At 40.3% G+C, this 25713-nt stretch overlaps 1 protein-coding gene across 3 annotated transcripts in view; it reads right to left on the bottom strand.

The window, feature by feature from the left end:
• rock1 (Rho-associated, coiled-coil containing protein kinase 1) overlaps positions 1–25713 on the bottom strand; it is a 38216-nt gene that overhangs the window by 6979 nt on the left and 5524 nt on the right. For all 3 annotated transcript variants that reach the window (XM_074689339.1, XM_074689342.1, XM_074689340.1), the window contains exons 2-27: positions 17491–17572; positions 14231–14331; positions 13988–14125; positions 13653–13828; positions 12823–12907; positions 12507–12651; positions 11159–11297; positions 10844–10935; positions 9706–9865; positions 9249–9315; positions 9029–9117; positions 8787–8835; positions 7808–7943; positions 7127–7218; positions 6783–7029; positions 6235–6341; positions 5959–6109; positions 3281–3441; positions 2997–3181; positions 2387–2456; positions 2203–2306; positions 1953–2118; positions 1759–1852; positions 1587–1675; positions 1297–1488; positions 1049–1214 (exon numbers count right to left, since the gene is read on the bottom strand). In XM_074689339.1, the coding sequence (XP_074545440.1) occupies positions 1049–1214; positions 1297–1488; positions 1587–1675; positions 1759–1852; positions 1953–2118; positions 2203–2306; positions 2387–2456; positions 2997–3181; positions 3281–3441; positions 5959–6109; positions 6235–6341; positions 6783–7029; positions 7127–7218; positions 7808–7943; positions 8787–8835; positions 9029–9117; positions 9249–9315; positions 9706–9865; positions 10844–10935; positions 11159–11297; positions 12507–12651; positions 12823–12907; positions 13653–13828; positions 13988–14125; positions 14231–14331; positions 17491–17572 (3283 nt within the window). The remainder of the gene's footprint in view (positions 1–1048; positions 1215–1296; positions 1489–1586; positions 1676–1758; positions 1853–1952; positions 2119–2202; positions 2307–2386; positions 2457–2996; positions 3182–3280; positions 3442–5958; positions 6110–6234; positions 6342–6782; positions 7030–7126; positions 7219–7807; positions 7944–8786; positions 8836–9028; positions 9118–9248; positions 9316–9705; positions 9866–10843; positions 10936–11158; positions 11298–12506; positions 12652–12822; positions 12908–13652; positions 13829–13987; positions 14126–14230; positions 14332–17490; positions 17573–25713) is intronic.

The raw sequence follows: 25713 nt of genomic DNA, 5'->3' as shown, positions 1-25713 counted from the left end.
TTGTTGTTACTTTGTGATCACATGAGCTCTGCATGCTGGATAGAAGTGCTGGGACAGAGTCTGACATGAACTGCTTGTATCGGAGATTTTAGATGCAGGCCAATCTCATCCAATACTCTTATTTGGTTAAATATCAGACCAATATCAATATTGGATTGGGACACCCCTTGTTGTAACTTTTGGTCAGTTACATCATTTTAAGATGGAAAATTTGGCATAAAGCACACATTAAGGGCTCCAAATCATAACTGGCCCATTGGATGCATGACTGACAGCCAGCTGATTGCATGTCACACTGGACTGTTTAATCTTTTGCCAGATCTGCAGGTCACTGCTTGCATATGCAGACCAGTAAATGTTGAAAAGCTCCAGACACCCAGCTGGGCTAGCTGGGGGATCTGGAGGATGTCTAAACCGACCAATTGAAGAGGAGAAGGAGAAAAAAACAGATTGATAAGACGTCGACTAAAGAAATTCATCTTGAATCAAAATGTATAATCTTCTTCATTTGAAGAATCAAATTTTGGACTTATATTTCTGAATCAAAATTTATGTTTTTGGGTCAGTAGGTACAATGGCTGGCAAATTTAACTCAATGTAAATCTCTGTAGTAATGTTCAACTCGTGGAAAATTAAACACCTGTCCAAAAAAAAAAAAAAAAGAAAAAAAAAAAAAAAACTCAATGGTCTTCCAACAATGTGACGACAATAAATGAGAATTATGGTAAAGTAGAATATTTAAATGACTGGTTAATTCGGGTGTATTATCAACCAAACATATCTTACACGCATCCATCAGACTTTGAAGTTGGGGAAAAAATACAAGAACTCTTCCTGAAGAAATTAATCAAGTTGACTAAAAGGTTAATTCCACTTTAAATATATTTCAAACCACAATATAAACAGCAACCTTTTCTAAGAACTCTGGAACGACACTCTGTTCAGCTCCTCAAATCGTTTGTTTACAGTTATGCGTATGGACTCTTACATTTAGGACTGGTATTAGTAATGCAGGATAAAAGCAGCAGCAGTGTCCAGGTGACCGTACCTGCGATGTTGCTGTCTGTCTCATCAGTCTGCAGACTGGTGACGCTGGAGTTATCCATACGCTGCTGCAAGTCGTTGAGTTTCTCCCGCAGCTGCTCGATGTCGCTCTCTTTGCTGTCCAGCTGCATCTGCAGCTCATTGCGATATGTGCATTCTTCTACAAGTTGCTGTTGGAAGAAAATCAGAGATTATAGTTGGGAACAGATATTTTTTTCATCTTTTTTTTTAAACACAGAGTCCATTACTCACCGCCTGCATTTCACTCAGCTCTTTCTGGTACTTGATGGCCATGTGGTTAAACTTCTCCTTCTCCTGGTTCAGTTCCAGCTGAAGCTTGCGGTTTTCTTTCTCCTTCTTTCGCAAATCAGCCGTACTGCCCTTCTTCTTCTGGTCCAGCTTCATGTCCTTGCGATTCATGATTTCTGCCAGCTTATTCACCGCCTGATCAATTAAAGAGATGAAGGGAGCGTCATCTACCATTCCACACTCATGACACAAAAGTATGAGGGTAGGTTTAGCTCCATGAGGTACATCCTTACCTGAGTCTTCAGTGTGCGCTCTGTGTTGAGGACCTTCTCATAGTTGGCCTTGATTGTATTTGCAATCTCCTCCTTCTGAATTACATACTCTGCGGAGGGAAAAAAAGACAATGCTTGAACAAAACCTTCACTAGAGCACAGGGACAAAGAAAAGTGAACTCATGAGCAGTACCTTCTTCCTGAGTTTGAAGCTTCTCGCTTAACTCAGACTTCTCTTTGCTGAGGAGCTCTACATCTTTGGTCAGGGTTTTATTTGATTCCTCCAGCTGCAGACACATTAATGGTAAATAAGATAGGTAAATAAACTAATGTAGTGGACACAAAGGTGAGAATTAACGTCACAGAGCCAATTCAGGTGCAACTCACTCGTGAAATCGTTGCCTCCTTGTCACTGATCTCTTGCTTATGTCTCGTTACTGCCTTCTTGCTCTCCTGGCTGAGCTCAAAGTACTGTTCCTCCTGAAGCGCCCGGGCCAGCTGCTCTGACTCCGCTTTAGTCACTGTCAGATCCAGCTGGGCAGACAGGGAGTCCCTAGATCCAGGTAAAAACATGTTAGATTAGCCATGGAACCCCAGATCACAAAAGAAATAAAAATGAGATTTGGATGTCTCTTACCTTTCACTGCTCAAGTCCTGAACCTTTTTATGAGCCTCTTGTACCTGCCTGTTCCTTTCTTCTATCTCCTCTTTTAGCTCCTTGACCTGAGTTTTATAAAGTGTCTGGAGATAGAAATATAGATAGTTAGTTGACAGCTTCAACACTAATTGAAAAGGGCTTAGATTTGGAGGCTTGTACTTACAGAAAAATACTGTTCGGCCTCAAGCTGGTCCTGAAGTTCCCTCATCTGTCCCTCGTTGCCTCGGTATTGTCTGTGAACACATAAAACATTTTCATAAGGGACTCTGTGTCTTCATTAAATCCTTGAAGTGGCTAATTGCAGCACTCCCACTCCTGCACAACACTCCTCAGCCAGCCTCCGCTTTGAGATGTAACCAGCAGCCCATCCAGCACTGGCTATGGCAGCAGCCAGAGGATTAGCAGCAGAGTGCATGGAGCTGGACACAGAGTAAACCCTAATCCTCTGATGTAAACACCGTCGCAGAACAGCTTTGGCAGAGTCACCCTCTAAGCTGCAATAATAGTACTAATTTGAAAATCACAGGCAATTGTGGGCCAATTTACGCCTTGACTTCCAAAGAGCATTACTGCCCGGTGCAGGAGTAGCAGGAAATTAAAGCTCCTGGCTCAAACTACCACTGGTTAGAGTGAGAGTTGAATCAGGTGACAGAAGTGCCAAAATGCCTTAAAATTCTCTTTTTTTTTTCTTTAACGTGATTCAAATTTCTCATTACATATGTAACACATGAACACAAAGTGTAAAAAAAAAAAAAGGCAGGGTGCCCACTCACTTCGTCAGCTGAGCCAGCTGGAACTCCAGCGAGCGTTTACTCTCCATCGCCGTGTTCATCTCCTGTTTCAGCTGCTTCTCTGAAACCCTAAGACGGTCCACCTCCTGTGTGCGGCTCTTCAGGTCGTTCTGGGCCTGCACACGCTTGCTTGAGTCCTGCTCTATCTGTATTCTCAAACTCTTAACCTAAAACGAAAGACACAAAAGTAAAGAGATTTATTTCATTTAGCTGAAACTTAAAAGAAGACTCTAGAAGCTCAAGCAGGAAAAAGAGGGATCACTTACCTCATCTTCCAGCCTTTCTTTCTGCTTCATCAGCTGCTCCATCTTTTGCACAGACTGCTTAAGGTCAAACTCCAACATGGAGCACTGTTTTTCTACCTCCACAACACGACTCTCTGCTCGCATCCTCGCTCCGTTCTCCTCAGACATCTTCTGCTGGACAGCTGGTGGGGGACAGCAAGAGATCACATTCGACTGTTTGTTCTTCTGCCAACTGTCTGAATACCAACAAACCAACCATGACTCAGCTTGCTATTTTATAACTCTGAAATATCCATCTGTTCCCAATGTAACAGTTCCCTCTCAGAAGATTAAAAGACAGAAGGAAATATCAGATAACTTAAGACTTCAGAAAAGCTCTTTGGTAGAGAGATGGTTTGAAAAGAAGATTAAAAAGAGAGTGACTGTCTTTTTGTGAGTAAAGAGCTCTCCACAGGCTCGGGACCCAGACCGCAAAAACTGACACCCTTGATTACAAGCTGGGACCTCATTACACCAAGGAGAGGTGCATCCTCTGAGCTTGGTCAAAGGATCGCTTGAATGTTAAGCTTTAAAAGTCATCTATAAGATCTTAAAATCAAAACTAGCTGTAAGCTGGAGAAAACAAAAGCATGACTGATTTGATTCCAGTCAGAAAAAGATATAAAGTTATGCTGCTTGAGTGATTAGCTTAAGCATAAAATAACCACCAACATACAAAAAAGGGATGGGCATTTCAAGCAAAAACACCATTTGTGAGTCAATGCTAATTATTTGCCAATTATTCCAACAGCCCCACTCCCATGCAGACATAAGGAGATAGTGATTCATTTAATGACTGGACAAAATTGGCGTGAGCTAGTCTGTTTTGAATATGATCTGCAAACTGAATATTCTAGTTTTTTTCCAAGCAGCAACCTGGTCTAAGAATATGAGACAATGCAGAAGTGCCAAAATTTGCTGTTTTCCGAGCATCCACTTGAGGCCGGCTCTGAAAGTACTGGAAGTCACATACACACCAAGCCAAAAAAAGCTGCTTTGTTATTAAGATTGCGAGCTTGTCCAATCAGAGGCACAGCTCTGGGTCACGTGACCGACAAGCACCAGGAACAGAAGGGTGACGTCAGGGAGACTATGACCATGTTTTTATACAGTCTATGGTTTTTCCTTGCAGAGTTTGCGCTTAATCTTGTTTTTTTGTTTACATTCATAATCGTCCTACTCTTTGGCGTTACAGAGTTTTGCTCTAGGCATAAATCTTACAGTGGCAAACATAGTGGAAACTGACAATTATACTTGCTCATGTTGTTACGAAGGTGTTTTGTTATTTAATGGCTAAAGAAAACAGCTTTCAGATACAAGCAGTGCCTGCTGGCTAGGGCCTGAACCACACGTATATGGATAATTTTTTGATCGGATATATTTGTCCTCATTTAAAAAAAAATCTCCCTCCACACCACAGAAATATCTCTGTCCATATGAAGAGGCCAAACTGAAAACGATCGCCTCTGAAGCCTGCAATGCCATGCCTGGCCGATAAGTGGCAGGTTAGCAAAATGTGAAAACCATAGAAGAAGAACGTTATGAGCATGCGCAGTCAAACACAGTGACTTGTTGCTAGGCGCTTGACGTCATCGCGTCAACACCAGCTTCGTTTAACACCGCTACACGGATCCACACAATCGGAAATTTTTTTATTTCTTCACTTTTTTAAAAATCTCCGTTTATGTGGGTGAAATCGCCGTGTTCGTGTGGTTGAGAGGCCCAATTGGACAGAAAAATGTGTGTTTAGGAATATATCCATATACGTGTGGTTCAGGCCTAAATTACATTACAGCCTGGGGCAAGTATTAACATTTAAAAAAACACAGTTATGTTATGAGGCAGAAATCACAGGAACTAACTGATTTGTTTTTCAGCTATTTGAATATTCAAAAATCATAGCGCAACTGTGCTATAAAGGATGAGGAGTATAAACCTCATATTCATTCTGTTGTGTCCATTAATAAATACCTGAACACAAGTTGAGCACGAGTTGAAATAGTCTAACAGAGCTGGTCATAAAAAAAAAACGATGTTCAAATGTTTATGTGCATTTTTTTCCCCAAAGTTATATTTTTGGGCGTTTTCACCCTCATTGAACATAAAACCTGAAGAGAGAGAAGACATAGGAAGTACAGTTGGAGAAGGACTATAGCCTCTGTGTAAAGGGTGTGTATTGGGAGCACCAGGCCAACAGTGCCCTCTTATGTGAACTGCTGCATTTTTTTTCAATATGCTTGAAGCTTTTTTAACAAGAGTGATCACTTTCAAAAGAAGGTTTTCTTTGAGATGGAAATACAATATACTGATGCATGGGGCATAAATTACTGATAAAACATCAGATAACAACTATGTTGGTCTATTTCAGTACGCTTCAGGTGAAATCCAATAGTCGACTTGACAAGTCAGTGATTTATTAGAAAAACTAACTACTTCTAAGTCCAGCTTTAATATGCATGAGGTGATGTCCTGACATGCTGACTGGAATTCCTCACTGAAATATTCCCTGCAGGTGAGGCTGATCAGAAAATAGATGAGGATGATGAAACAGGAAGACAAGATTTAGAAAATAATTGTGAAAGCAGAAAAAGGAGTTGGAGTGGGATTTGAGAGAAGTTGAAAAATAATCAGAGTTAGATGGTCTGACAAAGGAGTCATACCAGTCATGGCAGCTGATTTGGCTTCCTCGATGGACTCGTATTTGTCAGTGAGCTGTGCCCGTGTCCCCCTGTGCTCAGTCTGCTCCTGCTCCAGACGCTGCTGTAAGGTCTTCAGCTTGTAGTTCAGGTCGATCTCCTGGTTGTTCTTTTCCTGCGGGGGAAGAAATGATGAGCAGAAAAACAACATGAGGCTTATTTCTCATGAGAAACACAACAAATGCTTCCTTTAAATTCTACAGACTAGAGGCACTTGCAAAGATGATGTCTCATGTGTACCTTCTCCAGGTTGTTGCTCCTCTCCTGGGCCTGTTTGCGCTCTGCCTCCACTTTGGAGAGGCTGAGCTTCAAGTTTTTGTTGTCCTCCTGCAGTCCAGCCATCCTCGCTGGGAACAGAACGTAAAAGCAGGAATTAACAACCATGCTCTGATTAAATGAAACAGTGTTTTTTTATTGTGGCTAATTGATAGTTTTAAATGAAACAACCCCAAAATACATTGTTTAACTTTCTGAAAACAATTTCCCTTCTTCCCACTAATTTGAAGACTTTCATAAGCTTGTGTCTAAGAAAAGCAAATTATAAATCGTGAGCTAGTCCAATTGCTGTGGGCGTTGTCTGGGCTCAACATGTGGGATGGTTTTTAATTTCTGCAGCTGTTTAATGACTGAGCTCAAATATCTAAATGAGAGTGAGATTAGTAGCCTTACAAAGCTATTTTTAACACATTAAGGCTGATCATAGTTCAAGCCTTTTCCTCAGAGTTGGCTAAAGATCACACTTCATATCAACTTGATGAGGATTATAGCTGTTGTGTATCCATTGTCACCTTGCAGCTCCCTGATCTCCTCTGAGCCCTGGCTGTAGTTCCTCCTCTCTGAGTCCAGAGTGCTCTGCATAAGCAGGAGCTCCTTCTCCAACTGGGCCTTCTCAGCGTCTGCTGCGCGGCTTCTCTCCTGCAGCTCCCGGTTCAAGCTCTCCAGCTGGCTCACTGTCTTGCCCATCTCTGTGTGGCTCTTCCGCAGCCTGGCAGCAGTGTCCGACTCTGCCCGCAGGAGGTCGTTGGCTTCTTCCAGCTGTTATATCAGAACAAATGAGAGAAATGTTGATGTTTAACCCTCTAGGTTGTCCTGACTGTGTGAGTGTGTTGAAGTGAGTCTGCTGAGTGTTTACCTGATTCTGTAGCTGAACGATCTTGTCATTTGAAGCCTGAGAGTTCTGGCTGATCTTCTTCATGTCTTCAAGCTGCTCCTTTAAAGTGGAAACTACGGAAACAAAGGTGGAAAATAAGAGCAGGATTCAAGGCTAAATTTCAGCTACAAACTAGATTCTGTCCAATTCACAAGACTGACTTAGTGATTACTTTCCTCTGACATCCCGCTCAAGGTGGAAGCTTCTGAGCTGTTATGCTGGTATGCTGTTTCAAATTGACTAGCTATTTAATTTGGGGAGGGGGGACTAAAATAGGCACTAGCATTTTTATACTTTGTCAAATTTCTATCATTTATACTATCTTCAAACCTTGCAGTTAATGAAAATGATCCCAATGGGAAAAAGATTTCCTGTTTATAATAATTTTAAACGACATATGATATCATCAGGTCATCTGATCCCAAAAGAGCACTAATGGACAAGTCTTGCATAGTTATAAAAAAGTAAACCTTTTTATCTCGCCACGAGCAGCACGAAGGTCACACCTGACTACAGGCTGTTTATTACAGGGAATATTGCTGAGAGGATGAGGGATTAACACACTTTCCTCAATGACTGCCCTCTTTCCTGCCTCACTCTGCAATTACATCTTTAATTGCCAACTGTCTGAATCATACGTCGGCAGCACCTCATTATCTTTACCCTCATTCTCCAAATTGCGCCTCTTCTCTGCCTCTTGGTCAGCTTTTCTTTGGTACTCAGTGAATCTGTGCTGCAGCATGATCTTGTCCTTCTCCAGCAGAGACATGCTGGTCTCTGTAGTTTTCCTCAGGTTCGCCTGTGGCAAGGAAACAAGAGCAGCTGTGATGTGGCAGGAAGACACTCATTCCTTCTCCTGGAGTTTCTAGGATCAAGGTTGATGTTTTCAACTACTTTAGCATTCTTTTTAGTCTTTCTACCAAAGGTGTTTTTTTAATACTGTTTCAGTCTTAAAGTGATACTCCGGGATGGAACAGGTTGGGTCCTATCACAAGGTTTAGGGCAGAAATTACCCCTACAGCAGTGTTTTTGTGCAGCAGAAGCCCAGGGTGCTCGCACCAAAGACCCCCTCCCTGCTCGTCCCACCGAAAAAGTCTGATATCTGTCTGCATTCACGCTTTATTTAGAGAATTTTCAGCGAGTTACTTTCACACTAAAACACCGCTAAATAAGGCTCTAGTTCTCATCGTGTCTCTTCGTCCTGGCAGACTACCTGCGTTTGTTTATATCTGGCACGCCGTGCGCGTGGACTGATACACAAAGCGGCGAGAGCGTCTCGTAGCCAGCTGTGGCTCTGCAGCGAAGGTAGCGCCGTTTTATGACACGATGAGAACTAGAGCCTTATTTAGCGGTGTTTTTGTGTGAAAGTAACGCGCTGAAAATTCTCTAAATAAAGCGTGAATGCAGACCTATATCAGATTTTTTTGGTGGGAGTCCGTTTATTTGTGTTTTTGGTCAAGTAAAAATTGGCCCCGTCTGAATCCATAGGAAACCGTCAGAGGAGCAGGGAGGGGGTGTTTGGTGCGAGCGCTCTGGGCTTCTGCTGCACAAAAACACTGCTGTAGGGGTAATTTCTGCCCTAAACCTTGTGATAGGACCCAACTTGTTCCATCCCGGAGTATCACTTTAAGTTTGTTTTTACCTCTTCATCCAGTTCTTTAATGAGCTTCTCAATCTTGGTATTTGAAGTCCTGTGAAGAAGAAAGTTTAAGGAACACATTACTACAATGAAGACTTAATAAGAACTTTCATTAGGTCTTAATGTGTTAAACATTTCTCCATTGTGCTGTTAGTTGTTTTATGTGACCAAATGTTCTGCATCCTGTATCTAAATGGACTCTGAAAGCATCTTGTTTGTTGCTCATAAGTGATCTCACACCATACCTGCATTTCTGCTCTAACTCATCCTTCAACTGCATCTCACTGTGGAGCTGCTCCTCCAGCTGGTAGATCCTTTTCTGCAGGTTCTCCAACTGAACAGGAAAACAGAAACAAATTTTAAGATCACAGAAGAAGAGTTTGGGGCATTTAAAATCATAAGGGGAGAAAGAAAACCAGCAGAAATTTATTTCAAACTCTTTAAGAACTTCAGTGGTTTTCTTACATGACTCTTGTCTTCCTTTAAGGAGCTGCTACGTTTGTCACTAGACTTTGAGGAGGTACGCAAAAGACTGAAAAAAAAAGATAAATAACAAGTTAAAGACATAACATCTTCTTTCCATGGTTTCTCATCAGGAGGAATGTTACGATTAAGAGAGACAAACAGACAGTTGTTAAATCTGTGACATGACTTCCACAGTGAGGTATTCATATAATGTCTACTATGGTAGATTGATTTATACCATGAAGACAAAGCACTCTTTAAACTTCTATTGAAATCACAAGTCAGTTCAAGATGTGAGAAATCGATAAAAGTGCAGGTCAACACAAAAACAAAATACTTATTTGAAGTGAAATTATGTGTACGTTTAGTCTTTTTTTTTTTAAGGAATGATGAGACTACATAAAGTTTCTCACACAGATTTGTGATACACTTTGGGGGCTTAGTCTGTCACACTTACTGCTGGTTGCTGTAGTAAGTGAAGCCCACAAAGGGGAGCTGGTTGCCCACGAAGGCCTTTGGTACGGGGAAGGTTTCCTCCTCACCCCGATCTTCCTCGATGTCGTCGAAGTTACTGGTGTCAATGTCACTGCTCAGCTCAGGCACTACGGGAGCAGCCGCTTCACGGGGCGACAAAAATAGAAAAGAAATTAAGGCCACGACAGTTCAAAAAGTATCAAAGGAGACTGTGTGCATTAGATAAAATGTGTTACTTATCAAGAGGCTCAGAAGTTTGATCTCAAACTTCTAATCTTTTTCTTTGCAAGAAAATGCCTTATGAAATCACCATCAGGTCACAATGACAGTCTTGATAGAAAATGTATACACATTCTGGAGTACTTGGAGCTTTAGTTCTGTCACTATGTTTGGTTTTAGCTCAAAAATTAGTAAAAGGCAAAAAAAGACTACTCTGGGTGGAAAGACAGGTTTGAAAACGTAAATCTGAAATGGTTCCTTGACACAAGTTCAACTTTAAAAGTAAAATACGCTGATATCCATCCTTAAAATGATCTGTTCACACTTTTGTGCTTTGATTTTTAATCAATTCCCTCTCTTTAAAGGACATATCTGTGCTTAAAGGTAGTTTATCTACAAAACGGACCAAAGTCACAGATTTAAGACTCCAACTTTTGTCTGTACCACTGTGTTTTTCTGGATCACAGATTTCCTTTGAAACCTTCTTTAAAACAAGGGAAAGCAGCCAGCGAGCAGAGAAGCTCAGCCAGTGGAACGGCACCAAAGTGCTGACATCAGCCTGGTTAAGTATTAAATATAAAGCCACTAAAGAACTGACTGTAGCTCCTGGATTTAGCTCTACTTTTAAATCTCTCTCTCTGCTCCAGTGTCAATCCTGGCGCATTAGTGTTCACTTCCCCTACACTTGGCCTCAAAAAGCGCCGCGCTGCCAATTATGACTCCGAGCAGGAATCACGTTCGGTCTTGGAAAGGATACTGAATGAATGGCTCGTCCACAAGAATTTCCTGCAACTGTCTGTAGTAGGTCAGATGGAAAACATGATTGCTGGCTAAATGGCTGTGGTAACAGAGAGCGGGCTGCCAAATGAAACAAGAGGTGTGAAAGTAATCAGTCATCTTACTCTCTCTGATGTTCTCCCACGTCCACTGGTCATTCTTGAAGAAAGGGTGCCTCTTGATTTCGTCTACACCGTTACGACCAAGGCGGACTTCCCTGTGGGGGTAAGGGAGGAAATCCTAAGCCCAGGTCTTTATTCTCACAAGTGTCAACAATTCAAAGACATCTAAATGCAAACAGTCAGTATGTGTGTTTTTAAAAGAAATATATAAAGATCCCCCCCTCTGAGAGTCTGAAAACAATCATTGCCTGAACAAGAGAACGGTGTTAAGATAAGAACTCTCCTCAGAGTCCGGCACTTAGCCTGCTCCTATCTAACCTGTCAGTCAGAAAAGCACAGATGAGATTCTTGGCGTCGTTGGAGATGTCACTGTCATCAGGGAAGGTCAGGGCATTCTTGTGGTTCATGATTTTGCTGTAGGTCCCCACCAGGGAGTCTGCATAGAACGGAGTGTCACCTGTATCCAAAACACGAGACGATGAAAAAAATTCAAAGGTTACTGAGGTCTCCAGGGTAAGAACAAACTGTTTGAAGGATACAAAATTATTGGGAAAAAAAGCTTCTGAAACTCATCTTTGTGTTTCATATCATACAAAATAATGGCCTCAGTCATTTTTTAAAGAAAATGAGTTTTTGGCTCAAATCATCTCTTGATAATGCTAGTCATCTCTGGTAAAATCGTTTAAAGCTTTAGCTAAAAGGATCATGCTCTTTAACCCCCTATAGGACAATGGTCTATGTCAATAGGGTGACTGGGGTCAGTTTCTTTCTAGCCTAAGTCAAAATTTTGGATCATTTGAGATAAAATATGTGATTTGGGCAATTTAACAAGCTTTCATGATGGAAACAGAATCTATGATGCACAAGGAGCTGTAAACATGATTCTTAAACCAGTTTCAACTGGTGAGTGATCAGGTTTAAGTTCACCATCGTAAAGGCTAGTGCATAATGTTGTGTAGTAGTTTTGTCTAAATTTCACAAATTATAGTTTAACGACAAATTTAGCTACTTCTAGCTAGCTACCTATCGCTGGCTAGACCACTTATTTCTGTAACAAAACACACATGAGCACAAGGCAATAATATCCCTCGAAGATTTAAAATTAAAGAAATCTTTTTGCTTTTTAGTAGGAGATGTATAAGTATGCCTACTCAGCGCAAGATTGACATTTGTTCAATTTAGGTTGGAGTTATTCAAATTTTGAGTTTGCATTATGGAATTAAAAGACAGTTAATGGACAGGTTTAAAAAAGTTGTCAAGTTCAATTTTAAAAAATCAGCAAAAAAAACTGGAGAAGTGAGGGAAGGGACTGCAACAATGAGATTTACCCAACATTTCTTTAATTTAATTCAGGGTAATTCCAGTTTTGAGATTGCACTATGGAACAAAAAGGCAGTTTAAGGCAGGTTTAAAGTGGCGTAATCCACACTACGATGTTAAAATTGGCCTAAGTCGCTTTATTCTTTAATGTTACATGATTGGCACACAATGTTCTATGTATGTTAACAGTCCTCCACTGTGAAGGCATTTTGATTTTTGATTGAAATGATTAATAAATATCATATGCTCTGTATTTGGTAAAGTTTTTTGTGTTTTCCCCAAAAATTGAAAAAATGGCTTAAGCCATTATCTTAATAGGGTGACGATATATTCTGCAAGAACTCACCAACTAGCATTTCGTACAGGAACACACCCACAGACCACCAGTCGCACTCTCGGCCATAATAGCCGTCTCCTCCTTGGGATTTCAGTACCTCAGGCGAAATGTAGTCTGGAGTTCCCACTGCTGTGTCACATCGTACCATACCATCCTGAGGCAGAAGGGAAGTTTTAAAAATCATTGTTTTCAAATTTCAGTCTGGAAAGTTTTTTTTACATCAGACAAAATCAACAGAAATACAAAGGTTTTCCTCCATTTTCCAACATTATAACAAATGCAGCTGGAAAATCTTCATAACATGATGGGAAACTGGATGAAGTACCTTGTTCATTTTCATGCAGGTCCCAAAGTCTGCAAGTTTCAAGTGGCCTGTCTTGTCTAGCAACATGTTATCAGGCTTCACGTCCCTGAGGAAGCAAACACAAAGTGGTATCAACACAAATCAGACTCATGAGGAGAACAATAAAAGCGAAGCACTTCACATGTGTGAAAGTCAGCAGTTAAGAGATGGAGGAAGGAGGTGTTTCAAGGTGCTATAATGAAAGAAAGAAAAGTAACTCTCCAAATCAGAGCAGTCTGGAGCTGCTGGAGTGTTCTGCTGCAATAGGTCAGATGTAATGAGGTGTGAAGGAGGTTGGAGGCTGAGAGAGTGTAATTTATGTTTTCTTAAAATGTCCCTTTACTGCAACATCCAGCTGGCTAATAGGCAAACAGCAAGAGGACTATTTAATACAGCTGTCATGCTGTGAATGTTCCAATCATTTGCAAAAAAGTGATTCAGCTTTGTTCAACTATCCAAAGCTTTTATGAATCACTACTGCAGAGATGCAGGTAGGGAAGCAGAACATAGATTCAAACAGAAGTTTTTGATTTTCAAATTTATTTAGAGGGAAACTCATGCTTAAGTAAAGAGGCCTCTGCTTTAGAAACAGTTAGTGATTCAGCCATGCGCTGCTACTTTTTATTATCACAGCTGTCAACAGCTGTGATAATTTATTTAACACCTTTACTACAGGTGAGGTTTTATAAGCAGTTAAAACCTGATTAAAAATTATAACCCTTCACACTGACTCATGGATGAAATTAATTGCATATTCCACATGAAATGAATAAGTGTTGAAGTGTTTTAGTGCACAGAGAGAGAGTTGTAACCTGTGAATGAAGCCCATGGAGTGGATCCCATCCAGAGCCAGAACCACCTCAGCTGTGTAAAAGCGGGCCCACTTCTCTGGAACGTCATAATTGCTCATCAAGTTCACCAAATCCCCGCCGGGCATGTACTCCATCACCATGTAGAGGTAGCGGTCATCTTGGAATGCAAAAAAGAGCTACGAAGAAGAAACAATGAGTTTAAACAATGCACCAAGAAGGAAAAATTCAGTCAAAAATGAGGAAATCTTTTCAAAAGTTATATGAGACCCACACAACATCATTTTCCACACAAAGTTAGGCAGGTTTTAAACACTTCATTTCATGTCTCATCATACCTGCACAACCCATGAGCTGTTGGCAAAGGCCATGATGTCTCTCTCCTCCCAAAAGAAAGCCGAGTCCGACCTCTTGATCATCTCAAACTTGCTCAGCAGCTTCATGGCGTAAACCTTGCTTGTGGCTTTGTGTCTTACCTGAAATAGATCAAAGATTTAGAGCAAAATAAAAAACATATTTTTAGACCAATTTATGAATATTATTGAGATGAAATGAAATGAAAGACAGATGGGCTTCCTTACCAGCTGCACTTCTCCAAATGCTCCCCTGCCGATAACTTTAACCACCTCATAGTCCACTTGTTTCATGCGTAGATCACGGATTTTACTAATGGTTTCCTTATCTGGAAAAAAACAAATACAGATATTAGAAGAAAAATAAGTTTGGAAGCAAAATAAGCTCTACTACCTGTGTTCCAGCAGAGGTCTAAACAGGTAAAAGAAAAGTAGTGAAACAGAGTGATTTGTGTCTGCTTTCCCCCTTTTGAGACACCTTTATTCTGAAACAGACATTCAGGAAGTCGCTCCAGACATCCAGACATCTAGACATCTGAAATTACAAATAAGGAACTAAAGGAATGAAAATTCTGATCACAGATCAACAGCCTATTAAGGATCTGATCAAAAAGCATTGTGGTTCATATCAACACCTTGATTTTGATTTCACTTTTATTGATTTTACCATTTATGAGTGCACAAAAGACCACAATAGGGCCAAGTCTCTGCACTGAAAAACTGAAATCTAAGCAACGGTTTATGTCTTATTTTAGTAATACTATGATCCACGTTCACCATGCAGTAAAAAAAAATACTTTTTTGTAGTAAAACACATTTTGTACATGGCAGACATGGCATGTGGCAGATTTTTACTCTTAAGCGAATCGGTCATCATTTTTTCTTTTAATATCTTGAAATGAGACATTTTTTCTGGACTTGTCAGGTAGTTGTGGCTCATTAAGTCTTACGAGACATTTTATTTTTAAAGACAAAAACACTTGTTCTGATTCATTTTTTTCAGTGTACAACCTTCTGTCTTTCATTTGTATGGAATTTGGCAATATATAGTGGTGTCCCAGTTGCATAATTTCATGCAGTTTAACTTCACATTAACACACATTGCTGTTCTAAGCTGCTGTTTAGGGCAGAACGATTTTTGAAAATAATCGAATTGTGATTTTTTTAGATCAATATTGCGATTAAGCCTATGATTCTATTTTATTTCATTTTTTTTATTTTATTTTATTTATTTTATTCTATTTATTTATTTTATCTTATTTTTTTATTTATTTTTTTTCTGGGGGGGGGTATCTTCTGCATTGTTCACTTAACACAAGTTTTAAGTCATTTTATAGTATGACTAACCAACAAAAGATGCTGTTAGCATTTAAACAAGTCTTTTTTTGCATTTCTTGATGTAGCCCAGGGTTTTTTTTGCCAGGAAAAAACAGCATTTTGACTTTGCTGGTTTTGAGGGAGAACAAGTACAAGTTACTATATTCCCTCCAGGTCTGTGAACATGATTTTTTTTTTTTCTAATTGCAGCCTTTGCCATTCTATTACATTGCAATGTCGGTTTGAAATCGATTAATTGTTCAGTCCTACTGCTGTTTAACAACAATCCCCATATTTATGTTCAAAGTGAGACACTATATATAAAGAGTGCTTTGTTCTTTAGATCACAGGTCAAGGTGGCAAAATCCACAACCCAGTCCTCAACGTAGTTCCTACATTTTAAAGCAGTTTTCCTTTCACAACCAACATCAAGGCCTGTTGGTGGACAGAGAGCTCACAGCTCCTCTCCACAGCTGAAGGACGCTGTTTTGGGAAAGTTTGTTGGCCTCTCCCTGATCTAACAATGCTAACTGGCTCCCCTTTGGGGAGATAGCATTCAGTGTTCGGCCAAATTTGGTCACAGCTGAACAAGGGGGATAATTTTCAATTCACATGGGTCAAAACTGGCACAGGACCACATGGAAGAGGGAGTGGGTGGGTGGGTAGCAAGGGGCATCAAGTTCAATTGATCTAAAAATATCAAGTCTGCGTTAAGAGAAGAAGACCATTTAAGAGTGAGTCATTTCCACTTAGAACACAAGTTCCTGAGATCATGATCCCTACTTGGACAAATCCCAGAGGGCCAAAAGAAGCATGGGCGCCATGTTTAGAAGAGGCACAAATAGGATTTCATGTTAGTTCTAGAGATATGCTTACATGTGTGTGTGTGTGTGTGTGTGTGTGTGTGTGAGTGTGAGTGTGTGTGTGTGGGTGGAGGTGGGTTTTCATCGTGTATACAGCCGAGCGATCAGCAGAGGTGATTGGATTGTAAAGCACAATACATGGAAGAGAGAGATTTAGAGTAAAGAGCCCTTCAGGCCAAGCTGCGTCTCACTAGACGTCCAGTCCATTAGTCCGTATCCATCAATGCAGTTCAAACACTTGGCTGCTACACACAGAGCTACTGTAGCTGCAGTAATTGAGGAGATGTTTAATGGCAGTTTCAGCCGCAGGGGTTTACAGTAGCTTGGGCTGTCTATCAAACATGGAAAAGTGAATTTTAGATTCCATAAACTGATCAAATAGCGTGTTTAGAGCCAAGTTTAGGCACAGAAAGAGGACTGTTTATGCTAGACGACTCCCTCTGTGAGTTGAAGAAAGACTATCCTGACTAAATCTAATCTTCAACTCATGTGAATTCCACAGATTTTAAAAGTGATTACAAAATGCACGAGTGTGGTTTCTTTCACAGACATGTCTTTGCAAACTGTGAAGTTCTAACACAGCAGTAGGAGATGTCACTCCCCAGACTACACGTCATAAAAAGGTTTGATTTTGAGAAAAGTTCTTTAAGAAAGTGGAGAAACTGAAACAAGAGGGCAAAAAAACATGCCTCACAGGGAGAGAAACGTGCAGTTATGGCAGAGATGGTGGGAGAAGCAATTGTTGCTTATTTAAAGTCTTTAGGTTAAATTATATGCTCCCCTGTATGTAATTCAGGAAATTAAAGACATACAGTTTATCCCTGTGATATAACATCGATGCCCTGCCCCCCACCTCGAATGCTCCTGGCTTTACAAGAACAAGTTCTGGCATAAACACTGAAATGTGATCGTTTTCTATTTCCCATAATGTCGATGCTGAGAAACTCTGCCGTTGTTTTTCCTGATCTGTTAAAACCTGGAAAACCAGATTCAGCCTTTGCGTTGGTATTTTTGTGTTTGTGAAAGCATAAACGTGGGGTTCCCCACTCGGAGGACAATGTGAAAAAGAGAAGCCATCACGATAGGCACCATGTGGGTCACCAACCATTTATGAAAGCCTCTTTGTTGGGGACACTAAGCAGCAGACACCTATTATGTCCAAGCCTACATAGAAGCAGTGACCCAAAAACAGCCTTCTTTTTCCAAGCCTGGGCTTATATACGCATATGTAGCAGGGGCTGTAAAACATGAACGAGCAGGATGTTTAAGACTGAGTTGAGGGAGGAAAACATGATGAGAACTACTTACATCTATTCAAAAAGTTGTCAATGCTCTTGTTCTTCCTCAGGGCAGGGAAGTCGAGGTCATACACGAGAGCGTCCAGGCCGTCCTGTAGGAGAGAGGAGATGGGTTAAAAAGCAGGCTGTGTATGCTGCAGGGTTTCGCTGCAGTAGAGTCACATCACATCTGGTTTTATCATTGTCAAATGTATGTTATCAAGAGTCACACAGGTGGAGGTAAAAATATATCCGAGGGAGTCTGAATGCTTCAGTCAGCTGCCAACTCCAGATGTAATCATAAACTATGCTGCTGGAGAACAATCTAAGCTAAAAATAGCAGACTAATTCCTCAACATAACGTCTGACTTATGATTTCAATAGACTCCAAAGAGGTAACAGTGTCTGCTCTAAAGCTCCTACTGGGTTCTGCTTCTCACAGCTCCTCACTTCCCCCACTCAGCTGAGTGCCACTGTTTAAGACACCAACAAACTTATCACAAAGAAGGGCTTGAAGCTAGATGCTAAGAGCACAAGCTTATTCGCTTTGGCTCATGCCTCTGTATTTATTACAATTTACAATTTCACTTATGCGACGCTTTTATGCGATGCTTTTAGGGGACTCATACACTACATAAATATGAAGTTAATGGGGCCATTAAAAAGAAATCCTTGTTTGTAAACATTTCCCTGAAGCAAATACTAAAATTTTACAGATATTTGAAGCAACACAGCAGAAACTTCAAATCAACAAATTAAAAGTAAAGTAAATTCTTTTTAATTTAACATATTTATTCTTCAATATATAACCCTGTTATTCTGTGTTCATGTCCACCGTGTAAAATCACCTATTCTTCCACTCCCTCGGTACCCATCCCTAAATATAATAGTCTTATAAGTAAGTATATGCAAATGAATGGAGAGCAGATCTTTTTAACACTACTTTTTTCTTTAAGACAACTTTTCTACTGGATAAAAAGAGACAAGGCAACGTATTTCTTAATAGTTACATGGCACTATTGTTTGAAACCTGAAAACAAGCAAACATTGTAAACTCAGTTTACAAGTTAGAACCAGGCTATATTTAGCGCTACTTACAGCCTGGTACTCTGAGACATGTCCATTATGTTAGTGAATCCTGGTTATAACCTACCGCCGCTCATCTACCAACCCCAACCTCACCCAGCAGAGCGAATGTAACCTCACTTAACTCAAATTCACAAGTTCGAACAGACCACTGTAGTATAAATGCTGCATGTGGGTTGTAATGCACATTATTACAAACAACTTAACCTGTGTTTTAGCCTTCAGCTCGTGCTCTATCACTCTCCTGCTACACTTTCTTCTGCTCGTCTGTCCTTTTTCTTTTTGACAGTTCAGCCCCAGAGTTTTAGGGATGGGAATCGCACAATAGTGCAAGCTTGATGCTAACGTATATGGGAAACTGCACTGTTATGCTAGCAGTTAGCATACATCAGTGGAACTTCAGCTTCAGAATAGAATTTCAACTTTCATCACAGAAACATATCACATCAACTCTTTGTAAAAAATACTGAGAATTTCAAATGTCAAAAGCTAACAGGCAATTGAAAGGCTCATGGCTGACTTCATAACTAAGGAAAGCTTCCTAACAACTTAAACCATTGCTATAACCACTTTGAGACACTAGATGGCCAACTTGAATTATTAATATACTACAACACAGTACGTCACATTGTGACCTGTTTCTGTATGATTTTGCCCAGAACTATCCAGACTCGGGGACCAATTACACTGTATTCACTTACCGTATAAACTCAATTAAATGTTGTTGACACAGAAAACCTGTAAAGCTTCTTTTTGTACCAAGAAAATTCACAACAGGAATTGATAAGGGAATTGATAAAGAACTAGATCGATAAGGGCATCAGTATTGACAAAATCTTACCACTTCCCAGCCCTACAGAGTTTTAATGCCATTTCCATGAAATATAGCCAATAAATGTTTTTCAGCTGAGAGAAACACAGATCTGTTATTACTGTTATACTCTATCGGCCAAGCAGTCATCATCATAGGAACTTCTATGTGCCGTAAATCAATGTGGGCCTAAACAACGCTTACAAGAAAACTGATATATAGCATTTAGAAATCAGCTGTTTTGACACTGATGATCTCATTTAAATCCCTGGTTACGATCAGTCATATATCTAGAAGTGGGACTTTTTCAAGACAAAATATCACATTTCAAGATATTAGAAGACAAAAACGATGCCTAAATTGCTTGTGAAGCGTAACAAAAATCTGCCTGTGGGGTAAGAAAAAATTGTTGGTTGGGTTAAGGGTAGAGAAAGCTGTTTGGCACTGGCAATGAGAAGAGTTGTCAAATTTTTCATGGTGCAACCCAAAAACTCAGCTCTGCACACAAATGTATGTTTCTTACAAATTAAGAACCATTAAAAAGGGAAATAAACTTATTGTTTTATGTCTTGACTGTTTGGACTTTTGAGTCAAATCCAGCTCAAATTAACTCTAATGAGACATTTTTATTTAAAATGAGACATCAAAACTTGCTTGGATTTCTGTTTCTGATGTAGATTTTAGCTGGATGACTAAAAGCAGGATTTCCCACCCTGGTCACAGTTTTAAATGCAGCAAGTGAAGGAGCGGTGAATGAGGCGACAGGGTGGTGCCTAACATAAACAAACAGTGAGGTAAACTCCACAATACAGGGCTGCAACACCTTCACTTCATGCGGTTATTTCCCTCCGTCTCTCCAGTGACTGACCTACTTTGGAATCCCTTTTATTTATCTCAACGCCAAATATTTTTGACTTTAATACAAGGATGAACATAATTGGTAGAGCGTCTACAATCAGACTGCATCTTGGGAATTCAAAGAGCTACAAAGACACAGTACAGGGTAGATTGGCTCAAGTCAGGCGTATAAGTGCTACTGGCAGGATTTAATCTAATCTTCCATAATCCACAATGGCTAAAAGAAGACAGGGACACAAACACTTGAAAACAGCACAGAGTTATGCATTTTCTCTCTTTAAAGCAAGTGAGGGCCAGATGTTAGGGGTAAACCAACCTACGTTTTTTCTTCACAATATAAAACACTAAATGGCTCACCTGATTAAACTATAATGTTTAAACTTAGTAAAAATTTACAGATCATTTATCTCTTGTTGATGATTGCAGCATCCTTTTGATTCCCTACAGCAAGAATCTGGTCATTCCTGTATCATGAATGATCCTCTAATAAACAGGGAGAAATTACTTTTTGCATCTCTGAGCAAAACAATGATGACACATGGTGAATCAGCAGCTCAGACACAGTGAGGAATCCTCTTAAGTAACTGCTACTGCTCTGCAGAGGAGGTCAGGGCCAGACCCCCACCCACCCCCTGACCCATATGAGACATAAAACAAGCCGTCGCCCTGTGGGATGGGTGGGAGCTGGGAGAAAAGCAGAAAGGGAGGGGAAATGAGAAAGATGGGAGGAGAAGAATGACATCGTATACATTCATGGAGTCAGAATGGGAGAAATTAATGACAGGGTAAGGTTTTTATTTACACAAAAGGCTATGCAGAGAACCACCGTGTGTTTAACTTAAAAAATACATACATTATGTCAGCTTTTAGGAGGGAGAATATACAAGACTGGCCATAGACAGTGAGAAAAAAGGGTCCTTCTTGGTCAAATAGAATCAAAACAGCCCGGACTGGGAAAAAGACACTGAAGAACCGAGTCCTTCAGGACCCTAATCACAAGGCTCTGTACTCTGCAATGCACGTTTGCATAACTTCCTGCCGCAGAGAACTCTGGACAGCCACAGTAACATTCCTTAACAGGACTGTACACGTCAGAGAGCTATTTTAGGTATGTGGCCAAACAAGTTCTCAACAAAAAGTGAAGGAAGGGAGGAAAAAAAATCCATCCCAAGTATACAGTCGCATAGTGAGCCTTATGTTCAATCAGTGTTAGTGCCTATGCTTAGGAGTGATGGAAAGAAGGAGGAGGGAGGGGAGGGATGGTGCATGTGCAGCTGGCAAGGCCAAGAGAAGAACAAATGAGGGGAAAAAATAAAGCAGGGAGACTCAAGTGCCATTTGACTGAAGCATTAATGTGACAAAGAGAAGCCGGTTTAACGAGCAAAAAACAAAGTCAAACATTTTAAATATGCTGAATAGAAAAAGCGTAGTTGGGAAAAACTGACTTACACTAATTAAGCTGAAATGTGTTACAGTAGCTAAAATAAATACCGCCTTGTATTCCGTTTCATGGCTTGAATTTCATTAGCAGTGCTCATTCTCTTCGCTTCATCTCTATGTACCCCCACCACAGCTTTGTTACTTTCACTCTTTCATGCTTGGCAGCTCTGGGTTGAAAATATGATTAAAAATCTTTTGCTATTTTTGGGGGGATATTATCTCATGTTAAACAGTGCTAGCTGTATAGTCCAAAAGGATGTCGTTTTGAAAAGTATCAAAAAAACTATTATAAACTACTGAGGTAACTTCATTCAGAGAGAAGCGAATGCACTATTCTTAATCTGAGTGATATCTTACCAATTTCAATAAATAAAGCAGAAAACTTGAGATTCTTTGGGAAAAAATTTAGTTTCTAGTCCTGTTAGCATATCAAATATCTGAAACCTATGAGGAGGTGTTAAAATATCATAAAATTTCATTACTGCTGTTATGTGTTCCTGCCCTTTAATACTGTGACTACTCCAAGGGTATCAACGGGTTACAGTGATTGTTATCAGAGTCAAAAAAGTTTGACAAATCACTTCCTGTAGACTAATTCATTAAATTTTAGTTCAACTTATTTTATTCTTTTACCTTTATTATGCTGAAGAATTTTATAAGACTCATCTTACATATTTCTGTCATTTGCAGTCTCTGTTTTCTTATGAAGAACTTTGGGCTACATTTTGAATTTATGAGAGATGCTTCATAAGTTAGTTAATTAGTTAGTTTAGAATTCATATTTTATAAGTATAGATTGCTATATAGCAAGGTTATAATAGTTTTGGATTTGTCATTATAGTTTAGTTTTAGTTAGTTTCGACCTTTTATTTTCTGGACTCTGTAACAGTTGAACTATTCCAGATGCTCTGATTCATTGCCCCACTACGTTTCGTCGCAGCACAGCGCTCAGCCAGTCAGTGCAGTAAACAAGCTCGTCCCTAGACACCGCTATCATGGTGCTGTGCGGCACTGACAACTGCCTAAAACTGTCTAAAATTGGTTGGGAAAATGTGTCAGATTAATTTAAATCCTAAAGGCTATTAATATTGTCAAAAACTATAACTAAGGGAATTTTGTCTATAATTTTAGTTAGTTTCAGGTAGTTGTGTGAACAGAAGATACAGTTTTAGTTTACTTATCATTTTTGTTTTCTTTTCTAGTTTTTATTAGTTTGAGTTAGCTGCAATGTATTTTAAATTCCAGTTTTCGTTTTTGGTTTGTTTTAGTTAACTATTATAACCTTGCTATATAGGAAGATTCAAAGATGCCTGAATGCCTGGCACATCTGTGTTTCTACCTACTGCACATATCTGTTTTTTTGTTTACAAACACCCAACACAAACACAGATGCAGGGTCATCTGGGTTCAAACTATAAATGTGAAACGTCAGTAACCACAGCTGACTTTTGGGTTGTAATCATCAAGGTTGACGGTTAGCTGAAGTCAGATAGAGAAGGATGACTGTGGTTGCTATCAGACCGCTGTGCTGCTGCTGGGCCAGATGGCGCAGGAAGCCAGACTACTAACTCAGCCCAAACTGTGCTCCGGGCTATGCTAGCAAATATGATGCTAATACTGTGGGATCACTGACAAAGCTCTTTTTGTAGGCAGTACTACGAAGTCATTTGTAGAGGTGATGCTGTTCCTAGATAAACACTTATTTTGGCTTGGAAATTTCCAAAAAGTTTAGGAGTTTCTCTGCTTTCCAGACAAAGTGAGAGAAAGGGCATAGAAGGAAGATGAGAGGCAGAAAAGGGGACAGAGGGTTGGAACTTTGCAGAGAAAATAATACAGATCTGTATTCTATTTTTTTATATATCTGGCATGTACTGTAGGAATAACCGTGAATAAGAAGAATGCCATGACATTCTGAATAAATGTTCTGTGAACAAATGACTCAGAGCAGGCAGCATGCATTGGGTGGCAGCACAGAAGTTTACAGTCTATGTCTCACCATGTGGCAGGCTGAGGAGAGGAAAAAAATCACTGGGAAAACAAACCAGCGCTCACAGGACTCCATGTTATCCTATTTCTGCTGATGCTGCTTCAGCCAGAGGGCGACACATCCCCGGGATTACTAAATAATAACACGTAAAACCATCTCATCACCCTATTAATGAAATGTGGTGGTTACAGAAAAAAACGTATAGTTATACTAAACGCAAAGGCCAGTGGTTGACATCACATATGGTAATTATTTCTTTAAGCTCAAGGGGAGAGAAACACACACACACACACACACACACACACACACACACACACACACACACACACACACACACACACACACACACACACACACACACACACACACACACACACACACACACACACAAGCTCTTTTCCAGACATTAAAAGTCTGAGTTAAAATTTCCATGGGAGACTCGGCCACATCATCCCTTTCTGCATGCCAGCGCGAGGCATGTGGACCGGTCTGAGTTCTCACTTCCTTTTCTGCCACCTCTTTGAGACAATATGCTTTCCACATGTGAGCAGTTGTGCAGACGGCTGTTCAGTTTGCCATGCAAATAAAGGCAGTGGCATTGCAGGTTGGGCCTGTGGAAAGACAAATGTGATCATACAAACCAGTGAAGCTATTCAAAGCGTGAATACCGCACTGCTTCCTCGCTGCTAGCATTAAGGGAGGGCAGTCAGAGTGAAATATGGACTCCATCTCCACCTGCTTTGGTGTTTATTAATAATGGTACAGACCATCCAACAGGTATTAAGCCAAAGCCTGTGCTCGACATAACATCTACTGACAGAAAATCCCATTTACCTAGAAAGAGTGCATATCGAACAGCTCCACTGGATAAACGGCAGTGACAGTGAACCCAGGGGTGGCAAAACAGGGGCATTCCATTTCCTTATGAGCTCCCAGTGAGGGAGAATCACTGTCACTAATGCTTCCATGTCAAAATATAATTAAGTTACAGCAACAGTGGAGAACACTCACGAGTTTCCACTGACCAACCAGGCTCCAGATTCCCAAGCAAAACTCTCCCATCCTGCCAGCTTTGCCCTCGATTCCTGACCTCACCCAACCAATAACCTTATTAATCATCATCTGAGCTCACTCCCTACTGTCTTCACCAGACAGGGGTCGCAGAGAACTGTGGAAGTGGGGCAAACTCGCTGGAACTGCAGCCCTAAAGGAGAGATATGTAAGGAAAGCAGGCAGCAATGAAGTCCAGTGAGTATGTCAAAGTGAAAAGAGCAGCTTTATTAAAAGAATGGATGATTTTAGTTTGCATTCCTGCACATAATCAGCCGTTTGAGGGGATGTGGAGCTACAAATAGCTTGGCCAATTGTTGTTCCCGTGGCTGAATAGCTGAGGAGAGCAGTTTAACGTGGACAGGCCTGAACTGTTCTGACAATGGGGATGGATCTAACGCTGACTATGACCACTGCCACACATACATGTTTTCAGCTCAAGATGTCACTAGAAATAATAAAAAAAAAGAATCTCCCTTTCATTGGGAAGACTTCACTACACTCCAAGTCTATTTTACTAAGTGCACCAAAACGTGTTTAAAGGCTTTTGTCACTTCCAGTCTGCATTAAGAAATAACAGAGATACTCCTGAAGTAGATTATCCTAAAAGATGACTTTCTTTTTCATCATTTTTAATCCTTCACAGAACTTCTGCACCTAAGCCTCACAGAGTATTAAGTAAAAGTAAAAGGGGCAGATTTGGCAAAGACAGATAGTGTATTCATGGATTCTGTTTTAAAGATTCTTCTAAAGAGTCTTCTAGGAGCTGCATAGCAAGTCAAATTCATATGAGACGTACATTCTTAAGTACAAAAGCTGAAAATGTTCAAATTGCCTGAAATGAGGCAGATCGTTTCAGATAAACACTAACACTAAGACTAACAGTCTCTACAAACTTTAAACTAAATACAGAAATAGCTACACTATCAGTACTGACAACACCTTACAGGTGAGGTTTGTCCACTAAAGGCAAAGGTCGCTGAAAAAAGGGCAGGTCTCGCTTCTATAGTGACAAAATAAAC

The sequence above is a fragment of the Halichoeres trimaculatus genome, unplaced genomic scaffold (assembly GCF_033239565.1).
Source record: "Halichoeres trimaculatus isolate MK-OKI-2021-1 unplaced genomic scaffold, fHalTri1.1 fHalTri1_scaffold_15, whole genome shotgun sequence".
NCBI lineage: Eukaryota > Metazoa > Chordata > Actinopteri > Labriformes > Labridae > Halichoeres > Halichoeres trimaculatus.
Note: the sequence above shows the minus strand (reverse complement) of the source record. Positions and strands in the feature narration are given on the sequence as shown.